General features: G+C 38.8%; 2 protein-coding genes across 5 annotated transcripts in view; both read right to left on the bottom strand.

Moving 5' to 3' along the window:
- Positions 1-4,168: 4,168 nt before the first annotated feature.
- Positions 4,169-8,240, bottom strand: LOC103476799 (dickkopf-related protein 1). 2 transcript variants are annotated; one of them, XM_008429391.3, is made up of 4 exons: positions 5,736-8,240; positions 5,494-5,638; positions 5,196-5,330; positions 4,169-5,093 (listed from the first exon to the last, which is right to left on the bottom strand). In XM_008429391.3, exons 1-4 carry the CDS (start codon positions 5,973-5,975, stop codon positions 4,810-4,812), a joined length of 804 nt encoding a protein of 267 aa, XP_008427613.1. In that variant the 5' UTR covers positions 5,976-8,240; the 3' UTR covers positions 4,169-4,809. The 2 variants fall into 2 exon arrangements, with proteins under 2 accessions (XP_008427613.1, XP_008427614.1); XM_008429392.3 differs by having other exon boundaries at positions 5,494-5,635.
- Positions 8,241-8,514: 274 nt separating this feature from the next.
- The window catches only part of LOC103476798 (cGMP-dependent protein kinase 1), a 91,148-nt gene continuing 87,754 nt past the window's right edge, over positions 8,515-11,908 (bottom strand). For all 3 annotated transcript variants that reach the window (XM_008429389.3, XM_008429387.3, XM_008429390.3), the window contains one exon: positions 8,515-11,785. In XM_008429389.3, the coding sequence (XP_008427611.1) occupies positions 11,687-11,785 (99 nt within the window). In that variant the 3' untranslated portion in view covers positions 8,515-11,686. The remainder of the gene's footprint in view (positions 11,786-11,908) is intronic.

Below are 11,908 nucleotides of genomic sequence, written 5' to 3'. Positions count from 1 at the left end.
ATAAGATCTGGCCACAAAAAAAAATTAACACTAAAAAGACAACATGTTATGCCTGTGCAGTGGAGATTGCACAGGCAGTACCACAGGCAATACAGACTGCAGTGGAGACTGTTTGCAATAACAGATTGCATACCTGTTATTGCAAACAGGTATGCAATAACAGCAAAAATATCCTTCAAAATTAGTAAAAACAGAGTAAATGATTGCACAACTGCCAGCAGGAATGTAAACACTTATTTTTCCTGGGAAAGACGATGGTTAAAGTTTTAGAGTAGAGTATCAATCACTGGCTGCTTCGCTATTCAGGTCAGTATGAGCTGCATAAATTCCCTGCCATCTCTAGTGTTGTATCTCAGGTCCTGCTCCACCTCACATGGAAGAAACACCTGGTGCTCCTAAGTACGTGCACTACAATTCACTCACTCACTCTTATGGACTCATTCTGTAACTCAATCAATGGCCATGTACGATCACATTAAGGTCAAATGGTAGCTTATCGTTTTTGGATTTCCATATTCAATACGCCTGAGTTTGGTATGGTACTTACAGCTTCGGGAAAGTGGAATGCTTCTTGGAATTGCATGTGGGAACTCTCGTGCTTTATCACATATTCTGACTATTCATTCTTCTAGCATAAAAACCTAAACTGTTGACGTCTGCCACTGTGTGGGTGAATGCGCTATTCCCTAAATCGTTCACACCTCAATAAGATCGTGGAGTTGTGTTTAGAAATGTGTAAAATGCTGCAGAGCAGCATGTAGCGACATGGCTCTGCGTGTGTGTGTGTGTGGTGCATTGTTGTTTTTCCAAAATCCATGAAATGTACCATAGCTATGTGTATAAAGTACACACACTCACAAACACACGTATAAATATATAAACACAGTCTGGCCGTCCTTCAGTTGGGGCACATGCCTGTGGCCTGACTTAGTCTGTGGCTGGTGTAATGATGACAGGCTCACAAGCACACAGATTCCAGGACCACCACACACATGACTTGGCTGGGCCTCCGTGTGGTATATTGTGCTGCTGACAATGCTCCAATTACTCTCAATTACTCAGAAGAATGGACATTAAATTTTTTAAATGGTTGTGTCTCAACAGTAATAAAACATACTTGTGTACAAGAGTAAAAATAGCAATACCACAATGTGAAAGTGCTCCATGAAAAGTTAATTGTAAATATTATCCATGGTAGCTTCAATCATAATCTGCCTGAGCCCATGCATTTTAATCATGAGCAGTCATTATAGAGATAGAATGGCTACTAGCATTCCATGACAGTGTATGAAAGTCTACTATTTTCCAATTATTTATCATGCATTAAACCAATAAACTGAAATATTTCAATCCAGTTCCAGGGTTATGAGAAGTTAGTATCTTACTCTTTTTGTGCTGCCGTTTACAATAAATTTACTTCAGTTTGCGTTGGAGGTTGACCCAAGACAAATCAGAGCCAAGACCGATCATGTTAAAAATAAATAAATAAATAAATAAAATGTTCTAAATATATCATAACAGCTTATGCAACCACTATTTTCCGAGTCTTCAAATCACTGTGATGATATAAATACTTATGAGTTAGCCTTGTAGACAGAGACTAACAGGTATTCTGAAAGACGTGAAGACCAAAGCCCTCTTCTGCTGCCTCAAAACAACTCCAGAGTTAAAAACATCATAGTAATTTAAGTGAATAGCATTTCATTGACCTTTAAACCATCATGACAATTGCCTTTGTCGATTATTTACAGGGAACATGGAGGTGGTGCGCAACCAGTGATATTCCCATGTAAAAAACTGAGCGTCAGCTGAGTTAAAAGTAGAGCCGTTTAGAAGACTAAAAATTTGACCACAGTTTTGGTAAACAATATTTTAAGAATTTTTACACCGCCTTATTTTTCCACTTACGGTACTCCAACTGGAACTTAAAGTATGTTTCAAGCAGGACGATCATTGGTGGTGCACTGCCTCCAGACTCGGTATACCATGTAAAAAAATATATCACAAATTTCTCTATATTTTAATTTTTTCGTTGGATGTCTACTTATAAACAGATGGTTTGCATTGGATGGTTATTTACTTAGAAACAGACGTTTATAATGGGAATACAGGTAGGAACTAGCGCACTGCTAATGAGCTTCCTGAATGAAACATTCCAATTCAGAATGGATCATAAGAAGCATTTCCGGATAAACTTCGGATAAACTGTCAACAAAGTAAAGAAGTATGACATGAGAAAATAATATAGTAGTTAACTGAGTAGTGTTACACCTGATCCTTTTTTAAATCAGGTCTATACACTGAATAAATGCTTTACAAGTCCTGTCCTCAACAAATCTTTCACACAGGAAAATCATCGGTGACAGATTTTCTCCTATTTCTATTATCTATATGATTAATATACTTATACTTATAAAGGAACCTTATTCTTAGCCTCTCTCTGAGGAGTTGTTAGCTGCAAATTCTGGTAACTTCTAATCTGAATTTATACTACATGATAGCAAGAGAGTTATTAACTGCAGGTAAGATATGAACTGTGTACAGCCTTTAAATAGAATCTTACTGAACTAAACCTTTAGCATGCAAATTTGGTGATTTTGGCAGAGAGTATAGAAATAATGGTCAGTTCTTATAGTCTATAGCTCTTTAATAACAGAGTAATACTGCTCTAGTTTTGTTTGCGAAGCTTAACATCTGTGTCTACATGAGTCCAAACAGATAAAGAGGTCATCTGCCACACTCGGATATCAACAGAGTCTCACGTTTCCTTTGATCTGACAAGAAAATCAAGCAAAAAGTACAGTCATTTTCTCACCATCTTCTAATCTAAACAGGCCTAATTACAGGCACCCATGTGAATTTGTGAGGTTTTATAGCCTATATATTAGAGCACACAGATTGCACAACATGTCAGGAAGCAGGCAGTGCTGTGCAACTCGAGAGATTACAGAGATTGAGAGGCAAGATCCTTTTGGGGGTTGCATCACACAAAAAATGTAAGTGTTGTTCTGCACTTTAGTTCACGAATGCTGGTGCAGATTGAGAAAGATGAAGTAATTAGAGGCTTTAAACCAGATAGGCAACTATCTGTTCTGCTACATATAAATAAGTCATAATTAGAAACTAGCCAACACCAAAGGTTTAGGTTACAAACACTCACTGCAACACACATACTTTGTTATTACCACTTTGGTGTTAACATTTGATATGACCACATCCTGTCCTGTGCTCTCCCTGTGATGTAGCCTTCGCTAATCACACTTAGAATTCTCCTGCTGTGACTAATTCTTGGATGATTTAAGAAGATATTCAGTGCATGTCTTTGACAGATGTTATGAATGGGGAGTCGGTCTTGTTCCCACATTTAGAGGGATCATGTAAATGCCTTTTTAGGAACTTTTCAGATAATCTTTTCTTTATATGGCGAATGGAAACAAAAAGAACTGTGCCAGCAATTATTCTCCTGTATGACACACTGAGGATCACATTTGACTCTCTCAGAAGAGTTAGGCATAATCAGCAAATTGACAATCATTTAACCTACTATAATATGTTTGCTTAATACACTGCTTTTCTTTAATGCTAGGAAATTACTCTGATTAAAAACACTTTGTTGTTTTGTTTTCAGAAAGTGTTTTACATATAAGGATCAATGATGATGGACTTCCGTCTTCCTCCATTTCCTGTGTAAATAATTACAGGCTTCTGTCTAAATCCCTGGCAAAAGTGACAATCGATTTAAGGTAAGTAAAATGTCATTTGGATAAAACACAGTGATGTTTCTAAGACTGGAGTTGTTTCTAAAGAGCTTAAGTGCACTTTGGTCTTGGTTGCCCTCTGACAGACTGTGGGATTCCCTTTAAGACACTCTAATCAGTATTTATAGTCTCAGAACAGCTTGAAGTTTCATAAAGCAGCATAAAGTTTTGGAGATCAGATTCGATCTTAAACATCAACTAATTTCGATTTGCTCTAAATGAAAACGCCATTAGAGCTCGACGCTGTACTTAAACCAACCCTTCTTATTTCACAAATGTTTTACTTTCCACAATATAGTTGCTATTTTACTGGTAAACACATCTTTCCTGCGGAGACAACAGTTAAACCCAATTAATTTGGGGATAGATCTCTTCTGCAATATGTTTTATGAAATGATGGACAGCAAGAATGAGGTTATCATGAGACATTTAATAATAAAACAAATATTCACATTTTCTTTACATGGTTTCATATAAAACAATATATTTTAATATATTTATATATCACATATTTACAAAACATGCAGCACCATGTCTTTTATAATACTGGTGTTGACTTAAAATTCAATGGGACAAATAAGTGCCACCTACAGGATATTATTTACACTACAGTAATTTACTGCAATAACAGTGGCTCAAAGTTTCGTAAAAGAGAAACAAAAGCAGCTCTGCCACTGACGATACAAATCGATTCCCCAATTCCTTCTGGAATGTCACTTCCTGATTTCAGATTCTTCACCTGTTGACGAGGAATCGGAGACGCTGGTCTCACAATGCTGTGTCCCTGCGGGTGTCTCGTTTTTCCAGGATTCATGTCCATCCTTCCGGGTGATGTGTTGGTATCAGCAAATTTAGCAGGAAATAATGTCTCAGGTGGAGGGTGTCTTGCGTGCGCGTGTGCATAATAGTGTGTGTCAGCATCTTTTGGTAAACACAAGATTGTAAGTGGAGAATTTGTCAGTGTCTGCAGAGTCTGCACTGATTTATCGATGTGTGTCTTTGTGTGTGAGTTCTTTATGCCCCTCTGGGTCTATGCGCCTGTGTGGTTGTGTCAGCGTCTCTGACAGGTGTGTAAGTTCCGGGCTGCAGTCCTGCTGACACCGTGGTCTCGGCTGACTCCGTGGTCTCGCTCTCCTTTCTCTGCCCGGCACACCAGGCCCTCGCCGCAGTCGCAGCGCTGGAACAGCTCCAAGCCATGATTGCCTTTCCTGCGGTGGCGTGTGCACACCTGGCCCTCTGTCAGCACAGGCTTGCAGATGCGGGACCAGAAGTGCCTGGCGCAGCACAGACCCTCGGAGCAGTCTGTGGATCTCAGACATGCATCACCCTCCTGGCCTGGAGACAGGGACAGAATTCACATTTGTTACATATAACCCGTCTGAAAAGATCCTGTTGACTCTGTGACACGAGGCCGGTTATGTCTGACAGGTAACACACCTTTGACAGAGTTCGGTTGGAAGCCAGAGGCTGTGGGTGTCCTCTTTCCTTGATGCTCCATGGTGTTGTTGTGTTTATTCCAGCCAGCGGTGACAGATAAGTCTGAGCTGTGAATGTCATTCACCTGACAAACACCTTGAACAGGACAGCAAAGGAGAGTGTTAAAGAACTGTTTGCGACAGAAGGCGACAACTAGAAAGTTTTAATGATACAACATGCCAAGTAAGCGCAGAGAAAACTCAAAACCACGTGAATCAGATGGATCACTGAAATGATCACATATCTGACGTCTGCTCACCATTGATGCAGCGGTTTCCTGCGCAACACATGGAGTCCCTCACACAGCGCTTCCGGCACTTACGGCACGGCAGACAAACACCCCGGGCGTCGTTGCAGAACTCATCACCTCCGCAGTCTTCGTCATCTGTGCAAGCACCTGACTGCTGCAACATAAAAAAAATTTTAAAAAAAGATAATTAAAAAAGTCGAACATGTTTTTACGGATGGTTTTGACTGTAACTCATACTAGAGTTAGTTTACCTGCAAGGTGTCAGAGGGTAATTTGTGTCCCATGCCACCAGGCGGTGAGGTGCGCGGACTTGGACTGACGGTGTCTGCACCTTTCCCCGCCACGGGTAAGGTTTTAATCGCGTTGGAATTCATCAGGACTGCTCCCGCGTAAACGTCTCCGCAGTATCCAAACAGAAAGAGCTGCACAGCCAAAATATGGTGCGCAAGGGGCATCTGCATGATACTTCTCTTCAATTCTTTAACAAACATAGAGAAAGAACGAAAAAAAAAAAAGATATCCCTTATGTTATGCTGAGTAGTAAAAAGTGACAAAGTCCAAACGGCGTGGGTATCCCAAAGTTTCCCAGACAGTTTCGGCACGATGCTCGGATGCCTCCTGACTCAAAAAAGTCCTGGGGTGATCTCTTTATACATGTAGACCTGTTTGTCTTCCCGCCCCTCGCTGTGCACAACAAAGGCGGAGGGGGAGGAATTTCAAACAGAGCCCCACTGTACGGAAATAGCCATCCTTTGCACAGGACTACATTTCGCGGTGTTTGTGGAAAGATAATGACCCGCAGAGTCTGTCTGAATACCCATCAGCGGCGCGCAGGGGACATTCAGCAACACCCCTAGACTCCACACGAAATTATCAGATTTTAGAGTCTACAACAAAATCACTACTGGATATCTGATCTATTTGTCTTTTAAATACACAAACTGAACAACTTTTTTTTTATTAAGTTTTGGCTGGTATTATTCGTCCTCTTTGCAAATAAAGTATCACATTTTTTGCACCTTTAAATTTTCTATACTTTTATAGAGCTTGTTGAGATTATAAAAATAAATCACCTTTCAGTTGGTAAAATCGTAAGCATTTTCTTAATAAAAATGCAAAACTAACAAACAAAAAAACTTTTCATCTGTCATTTCAATAGCAGCCATAAGCAATCTTTATGACGGTCCAAACATACTGGCTCATTTGATTCTTCCAGCCTCTTTGACATCCAAGATAACTCTAAAGTACCCTGTGGCACTTTCAGGACCAAAGTGATTGAAGTTACTTTGGTCGATTAACCACTTCATTTGATCCTTCTGATTTGCCAAAAGGTGGCAATTATCCACCAAAGTGTGCTTGATTACACCAGCGGCGGACATCAATGTGTTTAGGATATGCGGGGCATTGTGGGGTGTGAATAGTTTGCCGAATTAACGGACTTCCGTAGGGGAGACCTTCAAGGAGTGACTGGCACTTTGAGATTAAAGGCGACTCTGATCTGACCCATGACCTGTTGGGCTCCAACATCGCGACAAATGTCAATGAAGAGAGGATTTGTATTCAACAATATACAAAGACGGACGGACGGACGGACGATGGATGGATGGATGGATGGATGGATGGATGGATGGATGGATGGATGGATGGATGGATGGATGGATGGATGGATGGATGGATGGATGGATGGATGGATAGATAGATAGATAGATAGATAGATAGATAGATAGATAGATAGATAGATAGATAGATAGATAGATAGATAGATAGATAGATAGATAGATAGATAGATAGATAGATAGATAGATAGATGAGCTCTTGAACATCATCTGCTGGTCAATTTCGATAAAAATGTGTGAGCGAACCAATCGGACTGCCTGTGCGTGCATGCGTTTGTGTGAGCACGCATGGTCGTCCTTGGACATCTGACAAACACGCAGTACTTTGCGCGTCTGAATTGGTGCATATCTTTTGAAGTGGCGCTTTTATCTTCACCTTACTAAATGTCAAAGCAGGTAAGATGGAGGTCCTTTGATGCAGTAGATCCCCTTTGATCTCCTATAAGTGTCACCCTGTTGTTATGACCGAAGCCAATTCCCTGACCCCCCCTCTCGCCCCCCACCTCTAAATGGATTTCTGTTGTGCGAAAAACATCGAGCTGAATCATTTCCACTTACCTCTAAAGTGCATGTCATTAACTCCAGGACTGATTATTACAGTTCGCAGAAGACCCTGGCTCTTAACCTAAAGGAGATTGTTCTAGCCAGGCGCTCCCTCATGTGGCAGCTTTGGCAAACTGCAAAGCAAGACTAGGAATGACATTGTGATCACCTGACTGATAGTGTTTGGTTTACTTTTTTCAATCAACCACTCAACCAGAATGTTTTTTATATAGTACCATATGTTTTAAGCAAATGACCACATGTCTTGGAATGAATTAATTCCAAAAAGCAAAAAAGCACAACACTGCATCAAAGAAATAAAAATAAATGGCCAAGGTAAATGTAAGTTGTGAAGAGGGATCTGTATGAAGTCCCATACACCACAAACCGTGAATGCCCTGATTTTGATTTCTTTCTTTCAATTTCCCTTGTCCCCTGTTCACTTTTCCTGCTTCTGGTACCAACAAAATGTTGGCTTTGAATGAAACCTCACCAACTAAAAGATTTCATGATGATATTAAGCACCTGTATCCACTTCTTTGTCTTGTTCTTATCCCTAATCAGTTAAGACAAAAACTACAACAGACAAGCATGACTCAAAAGCATTGTTTTTTTTTACTCTCTCTCTCTCTCTATATATATATATATATTTTAAATCTGACACGTGGCACTCTGCAAAAGTAAACAACAGCAAAAAATAACACAGGGCTGATAGAAGGCATTTGAGAACAAAAATAAAACTCCTCCGGATTGGAGAGAGGTGACAAACATAAGGCTTTGTCATAAACATAAACAAAAGTACACATAAAATCTTTATATACACAAATAACATTCCCATTCTTTTTTCATCACCCAAGAAATAATGATTAAATGACCTTGAGTTTTTATTAGGAAAGCCAGAAATTTCAGTTCTAATAAACAACAAACTGCATGTTGAAATTGTGTGTTATACAATGAAAACTGCAAATCATTCTTGCCCTCTCCGATTGTTAAGATTTCATGACTGTAACAGGTGATGGGTGGACCTTCTGGATTATGATTAATGCTCACTGGTGTTTCATATCAGGCCATAAGTGGTTGATTTCTTCAGATCACAGAAGATCACAGAAGATAAGAAGAGAAAAGCATGTCATTGCAGCCAAGTCAAGTAATTTTTTTTAAATTAGTGTCTTCATAAAATAAATTAAATATCATAAACAGGAAACATATTTTATTTATCAACTGTAAGCCTTAAAACAGTTGGATTATCTCCTTGGGCATTAAGAGTTTTTTTTTTATTAACAAAGGGTGAAACATAGCAGTCTAAGAGGACATATGTTTCTGAGGTGTATATGTGTTCATGCAGCATTGCAAAGGTCATGGGATGTTTATTCTATATGCCATTGACTTAAGGCACTTACAATCTGTTTGACTTTAAATTCAGTTGTTTTCTTAGTGTGGAGAGGTGAAGCTTGTTGGGTGACCAGTGAGGAATTGTGACAGCTGAGTTTTAATGAAATTAGTTTTCTTTTCTTCTTCTTTTGCAATTAGTTTCCAATACAAATATGAATATGTTTGTTCACATATTTGAAAAAGATGTGTAAAAAGCCATAAAATATACGTATTTGCTTTTACAGAAGAATAATTTTACAATATAAAAATGTAAAAAGAAAAGTAAACTTTTAATTTGATCGATGGGAAGTCCATGTTAGGAAATACTTGCTTTTGGAAAAATTACAGGAAGCACAGATGTCTGTAATACTAAATGTCTTTTAAAAGAAAGGATAAATATAACTTTGGAAAAAATAAACTGATACTTGTCTCTTTTAAGTTGATTATGATATATACAACCTTCTAATTCATAAACCATAACTTTTTGTGTGAAAAAACATAGTACACAAACCCAGTAGAGAACGTGAGGGTCCCTCGTCTATATTGCCACAATAAATAGTAAGCAGGTAGAAGAAAAAGATAAAGTTCTCCTGTTAGTGAATTGCTACAAAGAACCCCATATTTGGGACCTTAGGTAATATTTTCTTGGACATTGAGATTCAGTATTACACAAACAAACATTTTGAATGGGTTTAGTGTGAAGCAAGAAATGAATATGAAGAAAAATACATCATAACCACCATAAAGTATGGTGGCAGGTAAGTTGTGGACCTGTTTGATTTTGTAAATTATGAAAATTTAATGCAAAGTTAGCACTTTTAATTGACTTTCAATGCAACTTTTAGAGCAACTTTGCATTAAAAGTGTCATTATTTACCGAATAACACTTCATGACAATTGTCATAAACATTCTTAAAGACATTCTTTATGTTCATGACAGGTGTTATGTCAGTCTTATGCACACCCCTTCAAATAAAGTGTTACCGAGAAGTCCAACTATTGTCTCATTGGATAAAAAGGTTTGTATAATGAATTGGTAGCTGGAGTGCAAACAGTTGTACTAAAAACAACTAACTCTTAATGGTCTATATACTGACAAAATGAAGTCAAATTAAAAGTTTACTTTTTTGTAAAACATTTTTTAAACTTTAAAGAATAATTTATTTTAAGGCATTTACACATCTTTGTCAGGAGCGCTGACAAACGTATCTGGTTCTCTATTGTTGAATTGTCCTTGAAGGCATTAAGAAGATGGCTGGAAGAGGAAGTTTGGTCAAATTTAGTTTGGCTAGATGGTTGAATCTGGGTAAGGAGAGATTGTCAAATTTGACTCATTTTGGTTAAAATTACATTTAGCACAATGTTAACATGGTGTCAAGATCTTCATTCAAGTTTGAAAACTTACACAAGTCTCCATTTCGCTAAAGCATGACATCAATTACGTCACAAAGTAATCTGGCACAAAAAAAAAGAGGGAGAAAGAATCACAGTACAAAACAATAAACAGTACTGTCATCTCAACATTGCTGATCATAATTCACCAACAGCACCAAAGACACTGAAACCAGGTTCACAGTTATTTCAGAGCTGTACAAGAGCAAACAGGGAACATCAGGGTTCGGTGAGTGGCGATAAGGATTTCAATGGATTTAAAAACAAAAAGCAGAATGTTACAGTGAAGCACAATTAAACGACGACAAAGAATTTGACTCATACTATGGTTTAAAACAGACTTATAACCGTTCAGTTAATGGTCTTAAGTGCATAATGACACACTGCTTCATGGAGATGCTAGCCGAGCTGTCATATGTGCAGATGTGTTTGATTCATTAAGCTTTAAGCAGGGCACTTAAAGAGTCGTGACTCTTTCCACTGAATGCACAGCGTTTGTGCTTTTCAAGGTAGATAAAACTCATAGGAAGTGTACTAAGCATTTTGTTTATGTCCATGTATGACAATGTAACTGGTGTACTCAAACACTATGTGCCACACATAGCTTAATGTTATGTAGGTATGCTAAGTAAGGAGAGAATCATTGACATTCAGGTTAGTCTTGAGCACTTGATAACTATAAACCATAGTGTGTACATCAGTGGAAAGTATCATAGATTGTTGCAAGTAGCTGCGTGTCACAAACCAGGCAGCAGCTGCAGTGACATTATAATCTATCCCGAAGTCCAGCGAACAGATCTGCAGACAGACTTCGTAAATAAAATCCACAAAAGTTGCTCTGTTTCTGAGCAACTTTCCCTGTTTTCGCCCTCCTGTTAACCGCAGAATTCAAACTTAGTTAAGTTATCACACATTCATCCATCCAATAAACACCTTCCCCTGTTACAGGGGAAAACCTGGCTCCAGTATCAGCCTGTGTTGTATTTGTGTGTAAATGTCTGAGTATCCCTGTGCTTTCTTTATCTATAAACTTGAGTATAAGACAACACTGAGGAAGTGCTACAGCAGTCCCAATATAAATGCTTTATCCAGAGCCACAGTGAAATAAAGGCATATCGGTGACCCAGAGGGTTTGCCATCCATCATTTCCAAATCTTCTCTTCCATTTTTAATGCAGTTTCTTTTTCTACAAACAACTATGTCCTCCGAGTTGCCTTCCAAGCCTTTAAAAGCCTACAAAAGAAGAGTTTCTTTTGGTTTTAAGTGGAGAGAGGTGAACTTCAAAAGTCGACGTCCCAGCCAGAGGTGTCGTCGGGAGGCGGTTCCTCGTTGTCCTCAGGGAAGCTGTCGAAGTTACTTGTGTCGACTGCTGATGTGACCTTATCGGGACAGAAGAACAAAAAGCATTTCACATAAAAGCAACAACACATTTAGCAGATCTTGATTATACGAGGCTGCGTGAGACGACAAGCGAGGGACTGAGGAAAATGCTTTAATGAGAA

The sequence above is a fragment of the Poecilia reticulata genome, chromosome 15 (genome assembly GCF_904066995.2).
Source record: "Poecilia reticulata chromosome 15, P_reticulata-male-v2, whole genome shotgun sequence".
NCBI lineage: Eukaryota > Metazoa > Chordata > Actinopteri > Cyprinodontiformes > Poeciliidae > Poecilia > Poecilia reticulata.
Note: the sequence above shows the minus strand (reverse complement) of the source record. Positions and strands in the feature narration are given on the sequence as shown.

What these genes read in the sequence shown, in the direction of transcription:
- LOC103476799 (XM_008429391.3), bottom strand. Translation starts at nt 5,975, where the DNA reads ATGTTTGTTAAAGAATTGAAGAGAAGTATCATGCAGATGCCCCTTGCG. An exon ending in AGGAAACCGCTGCATCAATG is followed by an intron (nt 5,331 to 5,493) that starts GTGAGCAGACGT and finishes GTCCTGTTCAAG; the next exon opens with GTGTTTGTCAGGTGAATGAC. An exon ending in CCAACCGAACTCTGTCAAAG is followed by an intron (nt 5,094 to 5,195) that starts GTGTGTTACCTG and finishes CCCTGTCTCCAG; the next exon opens with GCCAGGAGGGTGATGCATGT.